The 20,940-nt window shown below is 40.3% G+C and overlaps 1 protein-coding gene across 7 annotated transcripts in view; it reads left to right on the forward strand.

The window, feature by feature from the left end:
- NOL4 (nucleolar protein 4) overlaps positions 1-20,940 on the forward strand; it is a 161,680-nt gene that overhangs the window by 67,799 nt on the left and 72,941 nt on the right. For 5 of the 7 annotated variants that reach the window (XM_072151988.1, XM_072151989.1, XM_072151990.1 and 2 more), the window contains exon 2: positions 14,233-14,382. In XM_072151988.1, the coding sequence (XP_072008089.1) occupies positions 14,233-14,382 (150 nt within the window). Of the gene's footprint in view, positions 1-10,804; positions 11,057-14,232; positions 14,383-20,940 lie in introns of those variants that run through there. The other 2 variants (XM_072151993.1, XM_072151992.1) reach the window with 2 other exon arrangements.

Genomic DNA, 20,940 nt, shown 5'->3' on the forward strand with positions numbered 1-20,940 from the left:
AATTTGTATGTAAGTCGGAATTGTATATGTTATAATTGTAACCACAGACAAATATTTTTTGGTCTCTGTGACAATTGGATTTTAAAAATTTTGGATTGTCATAAGAACCAGGATTAACAATAAATCTTCATTGCAGACACCTTCAATAACTGTTATAGCTCTTTATTTTAGTCTAAGGCTAAAGTACAGTAAATTACCAACATCCAGAGGTCTGTTTGTAACTAGCGGTCGTCTGTAAGTAGGGTGTTCTTAAGTAGGGGACCACCTGTATTCTGTTGTCTATGGGCCACTGGCTTATTAGAAACTACAAACTGTATGAAACCGACATTCAATGAAAACGTATTCAGAGATTTGTATTCCATAATCTAATTTACCATACACTCACATATATTTCCAGGAAGGAAAATCTGTATACAAACCCTAAGACTGGTAATTGTAAGTGCAGAAGGAAAATGGATGTTCCTCATGTTCACTTTACCATTACCTCTCTGTCTTGCTGTAAATTACCGGACTTGTCCCTGTGGCTCGGTCTGAGCCTGCATGTCAGTACATTTGGTTCACATGCAGAGAAATCTATCAGGACAGGAGCTCTATATGCCAGGCTTGATCTCCTCTGCAGTGAGATACAACCAATTTATTAGGAGACGGATGTCTTTTAATTTAAATTAGACCCATTCTCTAGGCCACCATGTGCCACAGAATAGATCCAATCTATAATTTACACCAAGAACTGGTATAATGATAGTAGATTTGTGTGAGTGTGACGTAAAACAGTAGAAGGCTGTAGACAGATTTGCTGCTCGAAAAACTGTGCAAAGTTTGGGCCCCTTTTCAGTGTCAGTTCTAAACAAGTTTAAGAGGTACACAAATTGAACAGTGATCCGTATTGAACAGTGACAAGAAGGCTCGTCCTCTCCCATCTACTCAGGGTCTGCTCCAGGTTTAAGTTGGCCCCTGGGCTAAAGAGCCTTAGTGGGCCCTTTTGTAGTAAGCTCCCGTCCAAACTTCCACACTGCCTTCCCCCAGGAGCCACACTGCCCCACCACTCTTCTTTCTTCAGCATGCACAAGCACCTCTGTGATGTGATGATATTATCATGTGTGTCGGCTTCAGAGCTGTAAAGTACAGTGGGTAGCTCCGCCTTGGGGGAGCGAGGAAAGGTGAGTTTTGCATTGTGCCCCTATGCTGCAGTCCCGACAAGCATTGGGGCAGATAACACGAGCCAGAAGGTGATCATTTGTACCAGTGCCCTAAAGCTACCCTGGTACAATTAGTCTGGGGGCCCCTCTAGCACCCTTGAGCCTGCATTTACTCCACCCCATGACTCTTATCAGTCAGGGCAATGCAAGTAAAATTTACTATGCAGGACTCAGATCAGGTGCGTTGCATATAAGTTTATATGTCCAATTGCAGCCAATAAAAATGAACCATTTAGGGTTAGGGCAATGCATTTTTAATATAGTTTTTAATGCAGTATTTATTTTGGGTGAGCCACCCGCACATGCCTGAAGCCACACTTATATCTTGATAAACCATACATCATTTTAGTACAAGCCATAAATTTTCTGAAACATTTAGAAATATGGCACAAGTCATTTAAGACACTTTTATGGTCCAAATTACCCCATTTTTTCTTTATTTCCCCTCCTTTATTTCTTCAGCCAAAAATCTCATCTTGAAGAGGCCAATATAACAGGTGAACATCTGTATTATCAGATGACTGTGCGTCCAACTTCTGATACTACAGTAGTGAAGACTGATACTTTAGTGATCAGACTTGAAATTGAGACTAGCACTGTGTATTCAGTGTTGTATAAGCAACTCATAATTGTTCCTTGTAGCTTACATAATGGAGAAAGTCATCTATTGTTGCTGCCTCTATCCACCATATTTGTATTTGCTTCCATTAACATCATGTTTTAATGGTCTAGAGAACTGTTCAGGTAACAGTATCGAATGTGATGATCTTTTGACATCTTATTACCAGAAAATGAATCATAAGGTCCTCTCCAAGACAGGATCTTTTGTTCTGTACAGACTACAATTATGTTTTAACTTAAAAATTGGCTTTTTAATTAGAGACAAATAATCATTGAACATTTGTACCTCTTTCTGTGACACAGATTAATAATTGAATATTAAGTACGCTTTGGGGGGGGGGGGAGTTAAGTCATGTTTAATACTATATATCAGTGGTGGCGAACCTATGGCACTGGTGCCAGAGGCGGCACTCTGAGCCCTCTCTGTGGGTACCCAAGCCATCACCCTATCATGCAGTTCACCAGACAGGACTCAAAGAATCTTCCTACAGAATCTTCCTACCATGATAGGCAAATTTGCCCACCTCCTTTCAGCTGCATTGGTGTCTTTAGGAGGCTGAACAATTGAAAGTTGTCAAAGAACAAGGAGACATAAATTACTGCTTAAATTGCTGTGCTGCCACTTTGCAATAAATAAGTGGCTTTTGGTTGAGGTTTGGGCACGCAAGCTCTAAAAGGTTCGCCATCACTGCTATATATGATAAAATCCAAAATGAGAGAATTTTTATGATCTTTTTTCTTTGTAGCCAAATGAACAATAAGTACTTTTGTTCCCCAGTGGTTACTAGCCTAGTGACCAGTCCTGCAGGGATGATGCCTTAGGTGTATACAACATGTGACGCATCATCACTGTGGTCATTAAAATAAGCACTGGCAAGGAGGTCCAGCATTTGAATCAGTAGGTGAATGCTTTGCAGGCACAAGATTTGTTTCATCTCGAAGAAAGTTTTGTATGCAAATTAGTTTCTTGGTGCATCAAGGGTGTGGTCAAACATCCCAGGGCACTTCTTTACTTATTTTATGCCTTTGTGATGTGGATATATTGTGACAGAACTGAGCAGCATAGAAGAATAGAAAAAGTTTTCCTAGGAGAAGGATGCCTTGACCATGATGAAATTTAAAAGTGAAATTTTCTAAAAAAAAAAAGTTGACAGATCACTGGTAAATGGTGCATTACTTAAACTGTGTGCTACTGAAGACTTAATATTTAAAACAAATTCTCACTATAGAAGTTTTAGCGCAGCCTTAACTTGTACATTAGAGAGTTATCTCATTAGGGGGACATATACATGGCTGTATTACAGCTAAAATTTTGTGCAGAACTAATAGGACTACCATAAAGGTCTCAAAACCTTGATAGACGCCAGTTTTCAGTAGCAGGAGGCAACTTTACTGTTGTATTCTAGGAATTGAAAAAAAAAATGTGCATTTTCTCCCCCATGTACTTGCCATCTACTAAGCCATGTACTCTGAGTTGGCGTCTGTCATGTACATGAGACATAAAAGTCAATATCCAACAGTATTAACAGGATTGTTCTTGGAATCATAATTTATCAGTAATCTAAGTGTTGGATCATCGGGGATTTCACATCTTGTACCCCCACTATGATATGGAATTGGGGTCCCTTGTCACTTAGAATCCAGCAGTAGTCGCAGACATGTAGTGCTCCATAAGCTGCTGACCATGTTAGCATATTATAGCCTGCAGTACAGAACTTTGCTTTCTTTGGTCTTCTATATTGAGCTAGATAATTACAATGATATATTACAACATAGTGCAAACACTCAGGCACTATGTGGCAGCAATATAGGGCATGATTCATCTCCAATCATATCCTTTCCAAATTAATTGCTTCCAGGGTCTTTTCCCAGTATACTGTTTAATGCATGAAAGTCTCAGTACGCTGTTACACAGATCAAGGGGTTCAATGTAGTATGGGGGTAACAAGGTAATGTCTAGGAGTCGGACTGCTGGGACCTCCAAGGATTATGAGAATAGGACCCCTAGCAAAGAAAAGAACAGGGGTCCTGCTCTCGCTTACTGGTGGACTTGAAGGGTGGGCATACATCCTGAAGCTCCATTCTATTCTATTTTTATTTCCAGGTCTCACAGTCACTGACTCTGTCAGTGCTGGGCATAACTGAGCATTGTGCTCAGCAATTCCCGACACTCCCATAGAATTAAATGGAGTGGTGGGACGAGCATGCAATTGGTTCAGGGTCCCAGTTCCAGCTGGTACAATCCCTTTAAGAATGTGCCCACCCCCTTTTTCCCTTCCTCTTGGCTGCACATGTTTGGATAGTGTTTGAATGACATAAGTTCCACAAATAAATATGCTGTGCGTTGTAATAAACAATTTAGAGACTCGTTTCTTGCTTGCTGATTTTAATTTTAACTGCATTGAAAACACTTCTAGGAAACCTTAGAAACGATATGTCAACCTTTCAGAGAAACTTATTGTAAGTGAATAATAGTTGGAGAGGGAAAAGGCGTTAACATTTGTGATGTGATATAGTATTGTAGTAGCGCAGCCTTTATCAGTGTTTGCACATTTTTCATTACATTGAAGGTGAAAACAGAATAAAGTATAAAGCACATCCTCTATCCACATAGTAATGTGAAGCGACATGAAAGCTGTGGGTTCTGTTTGGAGTGGATGTGGGAAAATGTGAAAATATTGTAGACATTGGGGCAGATTTATCAAGCTGTCTAAAGTTAGAATATTCTAAGATGCCCATGGCAATCAATCATAGCTCCCCTTTAAAATATTCATGAGCACTGGTTAAATGAAAGCTGAGCTGTTATTGGTTGCGATGGGCAACTAAGAATATTCTAACATTATTCAAAGACCACCTCCTTAAGAAGACCACTGCCTTATCCATACCAGATTTCATAGGAAAGATGACCAGTTAACCACATATTACCCATACTTGCCATCTTCTTTAAGATGATCACTTTTCAGGGCAGTTTGGGGTGTTCATCTCAAGGTGATTAGCACTTGTTAGTTTTTTAAATATTAATCACACGTTGCAATACTTTGGCTATCCTTTAGCTTTTTATGTGATAATTTTTTTAACCCATCCTTGTTCCTGAAAATGTGTTCTATATGTAATATATAGTTTTCATTTACCTTGGAAAACTTGAATTTACTGGACCATTTGGTGTTGTCCTCACTATTGATGGGGCTGCTTTTAATTGCTATTCCAAGGCGTTTTATAGGAAAACTGCAGCTGAGGCAGAAAACTACTGGTGAAGGATCAATAGGATACTGTAAAAGATAATGTTTTGTGAAGAATACAAAAAAACGATATATTGCTGTGCACTTGGAATCAGCACTGTGGTGGGGAGAGCTGCCAGTGACAGACTGAGGTGCACTGGGACTATTAATTTGAGTTTCCTCTCGCCCTTTGCTATATATAGGACAATGATAGGGATGTTTGTGCTATTGCCAATATTGGATTGCTAGTTGATTTGTAGTAAACCCCGAACTTTGTGAGTAATTTTGTACTCCTTCGTATCATATATTCTCTATTGTCAAAATATGGCCCCGTGGAGAACCTTAAAACCAGTTGATAATGCACTATGATAAAATAAGAACTTAGTAGTTACCTCTTCATTCTCCTGTCAATCTGTCACCGGCTGTATACGAGTTGACAGCATGTTATAGAGCAGGAGGGGTTGAGCAAATTGATCTGTAGTTTAGTGTGAAATATTCTGTATACATGTAGTCCAGTCCAATCTAGTTGGTCCTACTAAGTGATGAACAACTTTCTTATACATGTAAGAACCAGTTCACATATTAGTTTTTTCATCAGTTTTCTGCCACTTATTTTCTGCTCCTGTTCTGCGCAGAAGTGCATCTATCTATCTATCTGGTTGTAGTGTTTACCCAATGCAGTCCTGCTTCTGTGACCATTTACAAACACTGGCGTTATCAATTCTGCAGGGATTATTATAAATGGGTCAGGGAAGGATTTTCTCCCTGGCCCCCTAACCCTAATTCCAGTTCATCTGATCAAGAGATCAAAGCACTGACTTTACACCCAAGCTCAAAGCCATTCCGGAATGAACTGTCCCACTCTTTCTAGTTCTGCCTAGCAGGTACTGCATTCTACAATACTGCCTGTTTGGAAAACATACATACAAAAAAAGAAAATAATGTATTTTAGAGCGTTAGGGTAGAGAGGACACACATTTGCACTGGTGGGTCACTTTAGATGCTCAAAGTAAATCTACCATCAAAATTAAAGCATGGTAAACCAGGGGCACTTACTCATAGATACAGGCACCATGACTGTGGTAATCTTCTTTTATTTGTTATCCATGGCCTCCTTCCTTCAAAATTATGCTAATGAGCCAGAAAGGCTCCTGGGGCATTAGCAAAGCCCCTGTGTGCTGTAATGGAACAGACTATGCCTTAATACGAGTAAGTTTCCCTGGTTCATCACTGAGGGATCAGTCTCAGTCCAGTATCTAATCTTAGAAAAGGTTTGTGTATCCATGTATGGTCTAATGTGACATTAGGAGCACTGTAGGTAAATATCTCCCGACGCTGATTGTAGAATACCCTCCCTGCCTCCTCTGATCTGCGTGTTTGCTCACTTATTCTTTACAGTTTCATTTACTTTTTGAGTATCTATCTACATTGAGGTATTTTGTGCAGCCCAAGTAATTATTTTTTATTGTGTTTACACCAGAATCATTGTTATTTGTTTGCATTGGCAGTTCAGGGTTGGTAGTAGGGGGGTTTGGGGGTCGCTTGGGACTGCCCTTGGATGTGGGACTGTGGTCCCTCTATAGGGGGCACAGTGCTGGATTGTAGCACATTTTAATTGATTTTATTGTTTATGTCTCACCATTTTGTTCTTATGTCTCAATAAACATTAAAATACATTGAGGCAGATTTACTTACCCGGCCCATTTGCGATCCAGCGGCGCGTTCTCTGCGCTGGATTCGGGTCCGGCGGGGATTTATGGTGGTAGTTCCTCCGCCGTCCACCAGGTGGCGCTGCTGCGCTGAAGTCCGCTGGAATGCCTCGAAATACACCGGCCTATCCTGGATGAAGGTGAGTGAAATTTTCGCGACACAATTTTTTTTTTAAATCCGTCGGGTTTTCGCTGGGCCACGCCCCCCGATTTCCGTTGCGCGCATGCCGGCGCTGATGCGCCACAATCCGATCGCGTGCGCCAAAATCCTGGGGCAATTCAGGTACAATCGGCGCAAATCGGAAATATTCGGGTAACGCGAATCGAGCCCTTAGTAAATGACCCCCATTGTTTCGACCATCTATTTGCACCGTATTTTTCTTTCTTTGTATATTTACAAAAGAGGACTTAGGATCATAGGAAAAAGTGCTACAATTTTGAGGTGCAATAGGAGGTAAAAATAATAATCTGCTAAATTTACTACCCATACACTGTAAAGTACACTGTAGACTGTTTAGTTTAACTGTGACCCTTCTGAGTTTTGGGATACATCTGACCGTTTGCCTCTTCTCTTTTGGCACGTTATTTATCCATGGGAGAGCCTTAGTAACAAAAGAACTTGTAAATATTCCTCATTGAAAAGAATTGATGCAAAGGCTATATTACAGTGATGGCGAATCTATGGCATAGGTGACAGAGGTGGCACTCAGAGCCCTCTCTATGGGCACCTGCGCCATCACCCCAACGCAGAGTTCGCCAGACAGGACTCAGGGCCTCCTGCAGTCCCAGGCAGCCCAGAGCCCTAGAAGGAAGCTACAATGATAATCCGAAACTTCTTCTCCTTATTTCTACTGTGGTGTCCTCAGGTGCCTATACAATTTAAACATGTAATAGAGCAGGGAGTAATAAGTTACTGTTTAAATTGTCGAATTAGCACTTTGCAAAAAATATTTAGGTTTAGGTCGTAGTTGGGCACTCAGCATCTTAAAGGTTTGCCATCACTGCTATATTATAACAGAAAGCAAAGTTTTTAGAATCCTCTGACCTTAGTGAGAGTTTTTACATATACATAAAATAAACATATCTGTATTACTATGAATTAAAGGAGTCCAGCAGCTGTTCCTGGCAGGGATCTGTGCTCGCTACAGGTTAAAGCGGGTATTATGTAACTATTCTACACTGGGTTTATTGCTACATCTCTACTGTGACTAATAAAGAGGTCCACATTGTCCCCTGCTCTGCTATGAGAATACAAATAGTGCCACTGTTACATAAGGGTAGTGCTAATAGTAATGGAAGTACCGCAACTTTTTAGTAATTTTCTGATTGTTGCAGTAACACCACTGAAATACCTGTAGCTTCCACTAGATGGATATTCCCTGTACAATATCACATAATGCAATGTTTGGAGCTGTGGAGTAATTTGGTGAATTTACTATTGTGTCATATTTCTGCACAATCAGTTTGGTGTGGCAAAACTCTGCTCCAAAGGCACATTACTGCGCCAGGCACATTCATGTTATGTGAAGTCACAGATACCATGCAATGGGTCAGTAACATGTACTAAACAAACTGATTGAAAGCTTTCTGACACTGCCATACCTTGTCACCTCCATTATACATTCTGTGTTCCCTCATATCCCGAAGGCAAATAAACGTGATTGTACAATTCTGAAGAATGGCTTCTTTGAAGAAACACATTGGGGCAAATTTACTTACCCGGCCCATTCGCGATCCAGCGGCGCGTTCTCTGCTCTGGATTCGGGTCCGGCCGGGATTCATGAAGGCAGTTCCTCCGCCGTCCACCAGGTGGCGCTGCTGCGCTGAAAATCATCTCCACGCGCCGGAATGCACCACCTCGGACCAGGTGAAGGTAAGCGGTCACCAAGCGACACTTTTTCGGGTTTTAAATGCGGCGTTTTTTCCGAATACGTCGGGTTTTCGTTCGGCCACGCCCCCCGATTTCCGTCGCGCGCATGCCGGCGCCGATGCGCCACAATCCGATCGCGTGCGACACAATCCCGGGGCAATTCAGGTACAATCGGCGCAAATCGGAAATATTCGGGTAACACGTCGGGAAAACGCGAATCGGGCCCTTAGTAAATGACCCCCATTGTCTTGTTTTGTAGATTATCTCCCAGAAAGAGCACATTGAATTGATCTAGGTTCTTCTTTGAACGATGCCACAGAAAGAACATCTTGTTGTGATTTAAAGTGAAAAAAAAAGCAAACAAGTTGTTTGAAAGGTGGAAAATAAGCATCACATCTGCTCGGCTGTTGATCATCACTTCCATTGAGCTGTATTGGCAATCCCAAGAGACTTATCTAACACCTCAATGACCCAAACTGAACTTGACTCCCTATCACCAAATTGTCTCCTGATAACGTGAAAACGGGCTGCATCATGTGTCTAAATGTAATAATATTGTGGAGAACATGTATTACTTCCCCTGAAATAAGGAATCACTTCTATCCGAATTGCTTGTGTTCCTCTTGTATAAAGCCATTTTTTGTTCTGTTTTACCAGTTTCTGGAAAAATTACACTACAATTATATTCTGGACCTTTAGGGCCCACTGCCATGTCAGACCCAGGGCCTAGTAGAAAATTCTCATCACATGGGTTAGTCTGACCTTAGATAATGTAAATGGGAAGCTTTAGGTATTTAATACTATCATATTCTACTAGTTTGCACATAGTGTTTTGCTTTGTGTCTTTGCCTCTGCTTCCATTGTTGCTTAAAGGGTTGCTCCTATTAGGTTATCCATCATTCATATGCCCTACTAGGGTTTACAGATGTCAAGGGTGTTCGTGAGAACTGCCATTAACAAACAGCAACTTTCTGTCCAAAATGGGCTCTAGTCTATTGGGGTTCTCATACATCATATTCTTCCTGAAGCCCCCATGCTCAATTTAACCAAAGGTGTAGTTGTTTTGAGTAGGAAGTAATTGTCTATTTGAGGGCAAGAGATCGAAGAGTGCCAAGCTCTGTGATTTCCGACTCTTCCATACTATTGAATGGGGCAAGACACATGCTCAACCTGCCGCTTCGCTTACTAGTGGGAACAAGCTGTCTGTTACCCAGATTGTCGGGTTTCCCTTCTCGTGATTGGCGGGGTACCCAGCAGTAACTACTCAGCATGTGAACCGCTTGTAACATGAAGCTGCTTTAGTTTTGGTTCCTATTAAAAATCCTAAGGTTTCCCTCACGTCCTGTGTGTAAGTTAGCCTTTTATTTGTATTTAGTAGCTACTGTATTTCCATATATAAATTAACGTCTAAGAATATGTTGTCAAAAAAAAATTTACTTGAAACTATACATGCAAATATTGCTGCAGTAGCAAAAAAGTGCCTTTGTTACTGGTACAATATTTGCATTGTCCTTCCATATTGTATTCTTGTTTGTGAATATGGCATCTACAGGCGGTCCCCTACTTAAGGACACCCGACTTACAGACAACCCATAGTTACAGACGGACCCCTCTGCCCCATGTGACCTCTTGTGAAGCTCTCTGAATGCTTTACTATAGTCCCAGACTGCAATGATCAGCTGTCAGATGTCTGTAATGAAGCTTTATTGATAATTCTTGGTCCAATTACACCAAAAATTTTGAAACTCCAATTGTCACTGGGGCAAAAGAAAAAAAAATTGTCTAGAACTTCCAATATAAAATATACAGTTTCGACTTACATACAAATTCAACTTAAGAACAAACCTCCAGACCCTATCTTGTATGTAACCCGGGGACTGCCTGTATTGTATGTTTACTTGCTATTCATACTGATTCATGTTGGAGGTGTTGTATGTATAGCATGATTACATCAGAGGAGCCGCTTCTGATACTGATAACATAACATCAGAAGATAAATCTGGTGGAGTGTTCATGAAATATATACTAAGTGGACATTGAGTTTTAACTGTTAATACTATATGTAGAGGGGAAAACATGTTCTGGTCTGTTTGAGACCATGATGTCCTTCACAGCAGTGCTCCATGAAAGAAGCATATCGCCATAGCAACATCAGCAACTTACATGTTGTTACTATGGCGCAATGATCCTCTCCCGGGATCTGGGCCGGGAAGGACATTACTTAAAAAGTCATGTAATCTATTTGAGGTGGTCCTTAATTCCATATAATTAACTTTATTGAGCCATCACTCTTCATAGCTTTTGGCTTCCCTGGGATATTTCACAAGAGCTAGCATATTTCTTACATGTAACCTAAGTCTTATAGTACAACATTCTTCCTTCTGTTCAAGAGATCATAGACTTTATAGCTGATCAACAGCGGGTAGATGTAAGCGGTAGGTAAGCCGAATATTGCGGGTTTGAGACTTTTTCCCTCTGCCTTGTTACTCATAATTTTGGTGATGTTTTATGTGCTTTAACTTTTATAAATATATAAATATCACATTGAGAATGCAAACTGTGTATGTAAAAGGCGTATAATAGCTTGTCTATTGTAGTGCCATACGGGCCAGGACCAAATGAACGACTTATATTAATAGTAGCATCTCAATTCTGCTCTGATGGCAGAAGTTAATATTAGGAAAAATAAGATTCACCTAATACTTTTGCTGTCATGGAAAATTAGCTGCTATTGTCTAGCCGCAAAGTACTCCCCTCCTCTTTCTTGGCCAAGAAATGTGGGGTTGGACGAAATGAAGAAGTTTAGTTACAGTACATAGTTATACGTCTGAAAAAAGACAATGGAAGGGATTGAGGGAAAGGATGTAAGGGAACACAGTTACACAGTATATTATAATATAACCAACCACGTTTTTACTGCAAGATGTTTTTGCATCTAGGCCCATTTTGATGCTTTCTGTAGTCTCTGCTGTGACAACCTCATGAGCTCATCTATTCCACAAATTCACAGTTCTAGTGTAAAAAAACCTTGTCGCCTCTGGAGATTGAACCTTGTTTTCTCCTGGCAGAAACAGTGCCCCCTTGTTTTCTGATCTGATTTAACCTGGAACAACTTTTCACCATATTTTTTACAGACCATTTATGTATTTATATAAATGAATCATGTCCCCCCTTTAGTCACTCTTCTTCAGAATAAATGAATCGATTTATATTAATCTTTCCTCCATAACTAACACAAGGTGATCCATACTGTCCAGCCCTCAATGTATCTTTAGTATTTCCTTTAGACCATCACAGAAAAACTGATGGTAACAAAGTCATGTGAAACTTTATTTGTAGCTCAGTAAAAATGTGATTTCATTAAGACTTTGTGGAGCCTTGGCTACAATTGGCAGTATCCACTCAGCTATGCTGACCACCATCCAGGGTTAAAGCTATAGGGCAGTGATGGCAAACCTTTTAGAGGCCGAGTGCCCAAACTACAACAGAGACCCGCTTATTTATCGCAAAGTGCCAACACAGAAATTTAATTTATGATTTAGGACACCAATAAAGCAGAAAATAGTCCCAGTTAGTCACTTTAAAATAGCTCTGTGCACAGCAAGTCCTGGGCTGTCTGGGACCGCAGGAAGATACCTGGAGTCATCTCTGGTGATGGCCTGAGTGCCCACAGAAAGGGCTCTGAGTGCCACCTCTGGCACCATTGCCATAGGTTAGCCATCACTGCTATAGGGGTTGCTTGTAGTGTTGCTTGTAGTGTTGGTGTTAGGGGGACATCATTCCTGCTGACAGGGTATGTGGAAGAGATATAAGTCAGCAATTGCTTGAACTATTTCCTATTTCTTAGCAACTATAACATCTTCACCTTACCACCATATTTTCATATCCCAAGTACTCATCTACACAATGCAGTAATTTGTATTAGTAAGTTTAACAAACGTGGATCAAACTAGCTAAAAACATTTTCAATAAAAAATTCTAATCACAAAAGTTCTAGAAATGCAAATACTGTTAGGTCAGCTGTTATCTACAGATAATATATACATTATGGACACTACAATATCCACAAATCACTTTCAGTAAGAAGGTCAAAAGACTATATAACTTAATAATACCCCAGGCAATGAGAGAAACAGAAAGGAAATTACCTAATAAAACCTTCCAAAGAAAATTATGTTATTTCATTGATTAAATCGAGTTATTTTGCTGGCACAGATGTTTATGTTAACCTAGTTTTCTTAGACGTCTTACAATATCATGGACATATGGATATTATGTCTTGATATGGACATTTTTTGTTACTGTACACATTGCACTTTAGTGTCTTTGCAAATCAAACAATTTTGGATAACAATGGGTATTTTTTAATTGTCAAGTCCCTAATATTTTAGCATTATTAGCAGACAAGTATTGAAGCAATAATTTTTCACTTTTTACCAAAAATAGAACCCGATAAAAAGGATTATTGGGGATTATTATTGGGGATTATTGGGGTTGCCATCTTGATTTAGCTTTTCCTCTACTCTGTTAACAGCTTTTAATGCTGCTTAACTGCAGACAGTAACAGACTGGAGTCAACTCACTGAAATCTATGGGAGATTTTTTCTAAACAGTAGTAGATGCAATAATAGTATTTTCTATATGTATTATATGCTATATAATCCAATCTGCTTTGTCTGTCATGTAAATGAGCTGACTCCTACAGAGAAAATCAGAATAAGTGTCCATCGATTATATTGCTTAGTGGCCAAAATGAAAATTATAGGGGTTTGACATATACAGTAGGTAGTAAAATTTCATAAATATGAATAAATAAAAACAAAAATTCTTATTAAAATTTTTTTTGTAGATTATTTATTGCAGGAATGTTTGTACTTGCTAGTTCCTGTCACCTCTTCACCAACACTTTTGGCTGGGCTTGATTGTTGCAGATCACTGGACTAACAGCGAATCCCGTGTCCACCCAGATCTCCGGCTCAGCCTGGAGCATCATTTTAATTTTTCCTTACTCCTGGCACATCCCTCATGGGGTTTATTAGAATTTGTACAAATCACTTTACTTAAAAATGTCGTCATTGTGACTAATATCTCTAGCACAATTTGATAGATCAATGCTTCTTTGCACCACAAAATGGCTTGTTGCCTCAATGGGTTGATATTTATAGCCTAGACATGGTAACAAAGACAAACCTACTACACAGATACAATACCACATTAGGCTTACTACATGCATAAAGTACTAGAACCAAGCATACTATACAGTACATATACAAGAGCATACCTACATGTACTGAACAGTGCTACTAAATAGATACAATATCAGAATAGATACATAGATAAAGTAAAATAACATAGGTACCATAATAGAAAAATTGTACCAGAACCTGGATTATTACTTTGCTACAAAACCAGAACCAAGCTTACTATATAGATATGTTACCAGTCCAGAACAAAGCTGCTTAGATACTGTATCAGAACCATAAAATACCTGAGTGAAGAGTTGACTATCCACTTCCTGTTCAGTCAGTAACATCTAAAATGTGTTGTTATTTTTAATGTACTTCACAAGCATACATCTTCCACCTACTGATCATTCATCTCCCTTTCTCTCATAGGATGGCGTGGGCATTGAAGAAAAGCTGTCCTTGAGGAGAGTGGCCGTGGTGGAAGATTTCTTTGACATTATTTATTCGATGCATGTAGAAACAGGACCTAATGGAGAACAGATTAGGAAACATGCTGGCCAGAAGAGGACCTACAAAGCGGTAGGTGGATGTCTTGTTACTTTTGTAATTCAAGTTAAGCAATTAAGTAAGGGCATCACAGGTAAAATAATGTTATTATATCAATGTAGTATAAAGCATATGAAGAAAAAGTCAAATTGCCTAAACAGTGGGTACGGAAAGTATTCAGACCCCTTTAAATTTCTCACACTTAGTTTCATTGCAGCCATTCGGTAAGTTATTTTATTTGCTCATTAATGTGCACTCTGCGCCCCATTTTTTTAATCAAATCTTTTTTTATTGATACATGTAGACATACACTTTGTTATTGCTGCTTTGTTATTTTTGCTGTGTGCTTCGGGTCATTGTCTTGTTGGAAGGTGAATCTTCGGCCCAATCTGAGGTCCAGAGCACTCTGGAAGAGGTTTTCATCCATCCAGGATATCTCTGTACTTGGCCGCATTCATCTTTCCTTCAACTGCAACCAGTCATCTTGTCCCTGCAGCTGAAAAACACCCCCATAGCTTGATGCTGCCACGTGTCATTGTTGGGATTGTATTTTGCGGGTGATGAGCAGTGCCTGGTTTTCTCCACACATACTTCTTAGAATTAACACCAAAAAGTTCTTCGTCTCATCAGACCAGCCAATCTGGTCTTATAGTCTGGGAGTCCTTCATGTGCTTTTTTGCAAACTGTATGCCGCAGCCACAGTGCAGCTCAGCCACAGTGATATTGGTGTTCTCTCACCAAGGCTCTTTTTGCACAATTGCTTAGTTTGGCTGGACAGCCACATCAAAGAAGAGTTGCAGTCACCCTAAAATTCTTCCATTTAAGGATTATGGAGGCCACTGTGCTCTTAGGAACTTTTAGTACTGCAGAATAATTTTTGTAACCTTGGCCAGATCTGTGCCTTGCCACAATTCTGTCTCTGAGTTCCTTGGGCAGTTCATTAGACCTTTATTCCTTGATCCTCATGTGCTCTGTTTAATTCAACACAATGAAACTTCAGTGAAAGAGTAGAACCATCTCAAGGAGGATCAGAAGGAAATGTCAGCACATGAGTTAAATATGAGTGTCACAGCAAAGGGTCTGAATACCAGTTTTTCTTGTTTAATAAATTAGAAAAAATATATATATTTCAGGTTTTTTCCTGTCAGAGTGTAAAGTAATGAGCAAAGAAAAAGAGCTTATTTGAGCAAAGGGTGAAAAATGTTAAGGGATCTAAATACTTTCTGTAACCACTGTATACACTACTAGCTTGTGTCAGAAAAACATAATACACAGAACCCCCTTCATGGAAATCAATGGAATGGGGTGGTGTTCACAGATCATACTTTTAGTTATTAGTAACCTACATACAGGCAGTCCCCCGGGTTACATACAAGATAGGGTCTGTAGGTTTGTTCTTAAGTTGAATTTGCATGTAAGTCGGAACTGTATACTTGTAAACCCCAAGCCCTATTTTCTTTTGGTCTCTGTGACAATTGGATTTTAAAAATGTTGGATTGTCATTAGAACCAGGATTACCAATAAAGCTTCATTACAGACACCTATGATAACTGTTATATCTGTTTATTGTAGCCTAAGGCTAAAGTACAGTAAATTACCAATATCCAGAGGTCCGTTTGTAACTAGGGGTCGTATGTAGTGAATAGATGACATCTTGATATAACCAGAATACCCCTTTAAGTCTCTAATGCATCGAAACATATAATTGCTAAATTTACTGTGTATTATTGCACATTCTTAAAATATTTCACCAACTCTTAAGGGCCTGATGTATCTCCAAGAATTTGCTAAGTTTATTTTGCATTTGTAAACACATGATCATCTGATTATACGGCGTCATCCACTGAAACACATTCTTTTCACCAGCTGAAGACAATACATAGTAGTTTACCGATTTCTATTACATCTACTGTAATCTTCTTGTAATTTAATTATCTATTGTTTTTGGATGATTCAGTGTGACTGTATAATGAGTTTTCTCTGTAGTTTTCATGTGAGCTGATTTAAACAGCTCAGATCTGACTAATATGTCCGTGATGTACCCTGTAGGAATATCAGGGTAGGGATATTATCCTGAGAATGGGGTATCACGTCCATTCACCATGGCAGTTGTGCCAGCGCATTATTCCCAATGCTGTAAAGCAGCACCTATTTAAATGCTTGCTATTTACAGGTGTTGCATTACAATAGCAGGCTGTCTGTCTGCAATATACCCCTGATCTTGTGAAAATTCCCCAAGGAAATAATTACAGGTTTGGACATCTGCCAGTAACAACAACTAACAAACTGAAATTTAACCTGAACCAAGGGAGCTCCTGCGCTACCAGCCGCTTACTAATTCTAATGTTATGTGGGCTGGTGAGCGCGAAAGGCTGCTATAATAATTAGCACTTGTGAATCTGAAAATGATATTCTAGCATCGAGGGGCATGTAGAAGGGGGAGTTTACAAAGAACTTCACTTTTTAAGAGAAAGTAGCTCTGAAAAACTTAGGTCTTGTAGACCAGGTGTATACTATGAAGACAGGGTCCCAAAGGTAGAACCCATTACATTAGATGTATGCTCTTTAATACAGAGAATTAAAACACACATTAATTTTATGTCATAATTCATCGTAATCCAGTTGAGGTTCGCTGACTATATAATATAATCTCTTCAACTCATGTCTCAGAATTAATGCTTAGGTATTGATGGCCTTTCCTTAGGATAGGCCAATAATATCAAATTGATAGGAGTTCGGAACCTGGTACTGATACGCTGCTGGGACTTTTAAATACACAGAGGGGCTGATTTATCAAGCTGTCTGAAAGTGAGAATATTTCTAGTATTCATGAGCACTGGTAAAATGAAAGCTGAGCTGTGATTGGTTGCCATGGGCAACTAAGAATATTCTGACTTTCAGACAATAAAATCTGCCCCAGAGATGTGCAGAGTTAGGCTATGTTCACACACTGGGGCTTACTTAGGGTCCGCGGACGTACTTTCGCCAGATATTCCGACATTTTCAGGGATTTGCACCGCTGGGACAGGTATTTAACTGGGATTTTGGCTTTCATGCAGCAGAAATTGGGGAGCAGGCCGTTGGACTGACGGATTCGGACTGAGTGCAGGATTTAACTTTCAAATAGTGTCGCAAGACAATGCACCAACATACACTGGGAAGAAGAAGGTGAACTCCGGCGGACCTGAGCGGGGAGGAGACACATGCAGGATATCAGGCACGCGATCTTAGTGAATCGCACCAGAGTGCATAATCGTCGGAACAATGCACTTTCTGTGAACTCCTCGGACAGGTAAGTAAATGTGCCCCACAGTGTTTGAATAGCATTTTGAAACCCAATTCAAAGGCTGCAGAGAGGGGCTTAGCCTGCTTGCAGTTCCGTTTCAACTGAAATGGTTGTGATATGCAACAAGCACCACGTGTTCTAGATTGTTTACATGAAAAACACATGGGGGCACATTTACTAAGGGTCGCAGCTTTGCACTTTTGTTCGACTGTGCACGTTCTTCATGGCTAAAACGGCTTGTACAGGCATTTAAAAAGTGTCAAAATTAAATTACCTGTCATTGGACGGTCCGACTGATTCAGAGCAAGCGCCATATTTAACTTTCAAATTGTGTTGCACGCCCATATGTTAAAGGAACACCACAAAAAATATGATATACCCGGTCGGCCAGTGCAGGGAAGCAGCAGATTAATGATTTCTGGTGCACGATCTTAGTGATCTTAGCCACATGCAGCATTTTAGACGGACCATGCACTTTTAGTGAACTATCCGAATTTGTAAGTATATGTGCCCCAGGTGCTCATTCCCAATCAAAAGTGTTTTAGTTGAAATCTATAATCGGGACAAGAACCTCCCCCAACCCCAATGCTACAGCTCAGGTAACAGTAGGAGAAAAAGTGGCCGCAGCAGCTGGTTGGTGTGGGTGCGAAGTTTTGGAACTTGCTCCTAATTGAATTTTCCACTCTTTGAACCATTACATCCAATCCAACCTTCCCTTGAGGCCAATAAGCAAATCCCTTTCAGTAGGATACCTTTACTCTGAGTAACTTGCATGTCCAGGTCCAACTAGATAAGTATCTGCCAAGAACCTTTTATGACTTAGCCCAGTAAAACAATATCTACCTGTCCATAAAGGGGAAGCTCTCTGGCTTTAAGCAAATGTATTTGCCATTTTCTTCCCCTCCAAAGAGTTTGAGGTGACCTTTGATGAGTCCCAATGGCTTCAATTTTTCCAATCTGCTAAAACAAAAGCTGTATTTTCTAACAAGTTTTCGAGAAACCGCCTTTAAGTCAATTTTTCAATGAGTCCCTTCTGTCTAGTTTACTCTTTTGGCACAACAATATATCACATCTGAAGGATATCTGAGGGAAGGAAGGCAAACTGAAAACTAAAAAAAAAATTTTTTTTCGATTTACAATATTGTTATGGATCAAGACAATGTGAAAGAAAATAATGTGAATCTTCATTGTGTAGAACTTTTACGGGACACTTCCTTCAATATTGTGGGTTTAAAAACCTACCTTGAATACGTGGTCTAAAATCACTTTAATTCACAATTGAATTTTGTGTTACTTCTAATTCTTTATTTGTTGTCTGTATGTGTATGTTGATGATTTGGGTGCGTAATATGCTGGGTCAGGGACTACAGGATTATGACAATGGTCATGGACCAGACTTGCTAAATTCAGTCACTGAATTTCATTCTTGTGATAAAATTACGTCCAAGAACCATAGCACACCCCGGGAGTTCAGCTTTCTGCATAATGCCAACACCATGTTCTCTCTATTTTTCATCTTAACCTGGAATACGTGTTCTATATAGGCATTGAGATTACAAACAGTTGTTCAGGAAAGGCAATAATCCAAATTCATAACTATGATTTACTATTCCCTTTCGGGACCCTTGAATTTCCTTACCTAGATTTATAGTGAGATATTAAGAAAAAAAGTAGGGATAGGTAAAAGAGAACGGATAGTAAAATTAGGTGTGCTAGTAGCTAACTGTGAGTAACAGAAGAAGCCATGACTTCTGACAACCACTTCCCCCACTGCATATAGGATCCATTCATGTGCATTGAGGGGGAATAGTGGAGACAAGTAGAGTTGTAAGGAACAGAGGAAGAGACTGAAGAACTCCTTTATTCCAGTCCTACCATAATCTCCTCCTCCATTCCTCTTTTACATCTCTGAGTTTTCATACCACTTACTATGATCCTCTTCTATAATACTTGCTATGCTGTCTTGGGTTGGATAAGATAGATTGTTATTGGTCTCAATTTAGTGCACTTTTTCTTTACATCCAAAAATACATCACTGGAAGTATTGGAGAGGTGACTTCCTGACACCTCCTTGTATGCTGTGTTCTCCAGATATTCAGCAGCAGAAGCAGGGCTATTTTTACGATACAATAGGTTAGTGTAGGAGAAGGTTAAATATTGACTGACAACACAAAATGTCACAGTGCATTGCTGTCCTCATCTGCATACAGTTTTCTGATGGCTCAACAATACGCCTGCAGTGGATAAGGAGGTACCAACAACACAAGAACAATAGCTCTAACGAACTTCCAACATGACAGGTGTTGCACGTCTCATATTCGGCTCCTTCTTGAATTTCACGCAGGGTCTTTTTCAATAATAAGGTGCGGCTTGTGACAACATACCTGGATAAAACAATTTACATGTGGCATGAGATCACTGTTACAGTGGCACTAAAAGAGGGCAAATTTTAAATAAAATATATGGCTAATATTAATAAGTGATAATTGATTCTAGTGAAAATGTGTACTATTATTCTTTACACATCCATGTATCTAATATCCTCACATTAGATACATTACTCCACCTAAAGGCTGTCCTCATACACAGTGTCCTCGGCTTATTCTGACATCAAACACAGTGTCCCAGCCAGAAGATGCCCTCATACACAGTGACCCAAGCCAGGGGGTGCCCTCATACACAATGCCCTAGCCAGAGGTGGCCCTTATACGCAATGCCCCAGCCAGAGGGTGTCCTCATACACAGTGCCACAGTCAGAGATGGCCCTCATACACAGGTCCTAGCCAGAGGTAGCCCTCATACACAGTGACGCAGCCAGAGGGTGCCCTCATACACAGTGCCCTAGCCAGAGGTGGCCCTCATACACAATGCCCCAGCCAAAAGGTGCCCTCATATACAATGTCCCAGCCAGAAGATGCCTTCATACACAATGCCCTAGCCAGAGGTGGCCCTCATACACAATGCCCAAGCCAGAGGGTGTCCTCATACATAGTTCCACAGCCAGAGATGATCCTCAAACACAATGCCCTAGCCAGAAGATTCTCTCATACACAATGCCACAGCCAAAGGGTGCCCTCATACACAATGCCCCAGCCAGAGGTGGCCCTCATACACAGTGCCCCAGCCAGAGGTGGCCCTCATACACAGTGCCTCAGCCAGAGGTGGCCCTCATACACAGTGCCCCAGCCAGAGGTGGCCCTCATACACTTTGCCATAGCCATAGGGCCATAGGGTACTCTCATAGACAATGCCCTAGCCAAAAGATTCCCTCATACATAGTGCCCTAGCCAGAGGGTGCCTTCATA

This window comes from Engystomops pustulosus, chromosome 5 (genome assembly GCF_040894005.1).
Source record: "Engystomops pustulosus chromosome 5, aEngPut4.maternal, whole genome shotgun sequence".
Classification (NCBI taxonomy): Eukaryota; Metazoa; Chordata; class Amphibia; order Anura; family Leptodactylidae; genus Engystomops; species Engystomops pustulosus.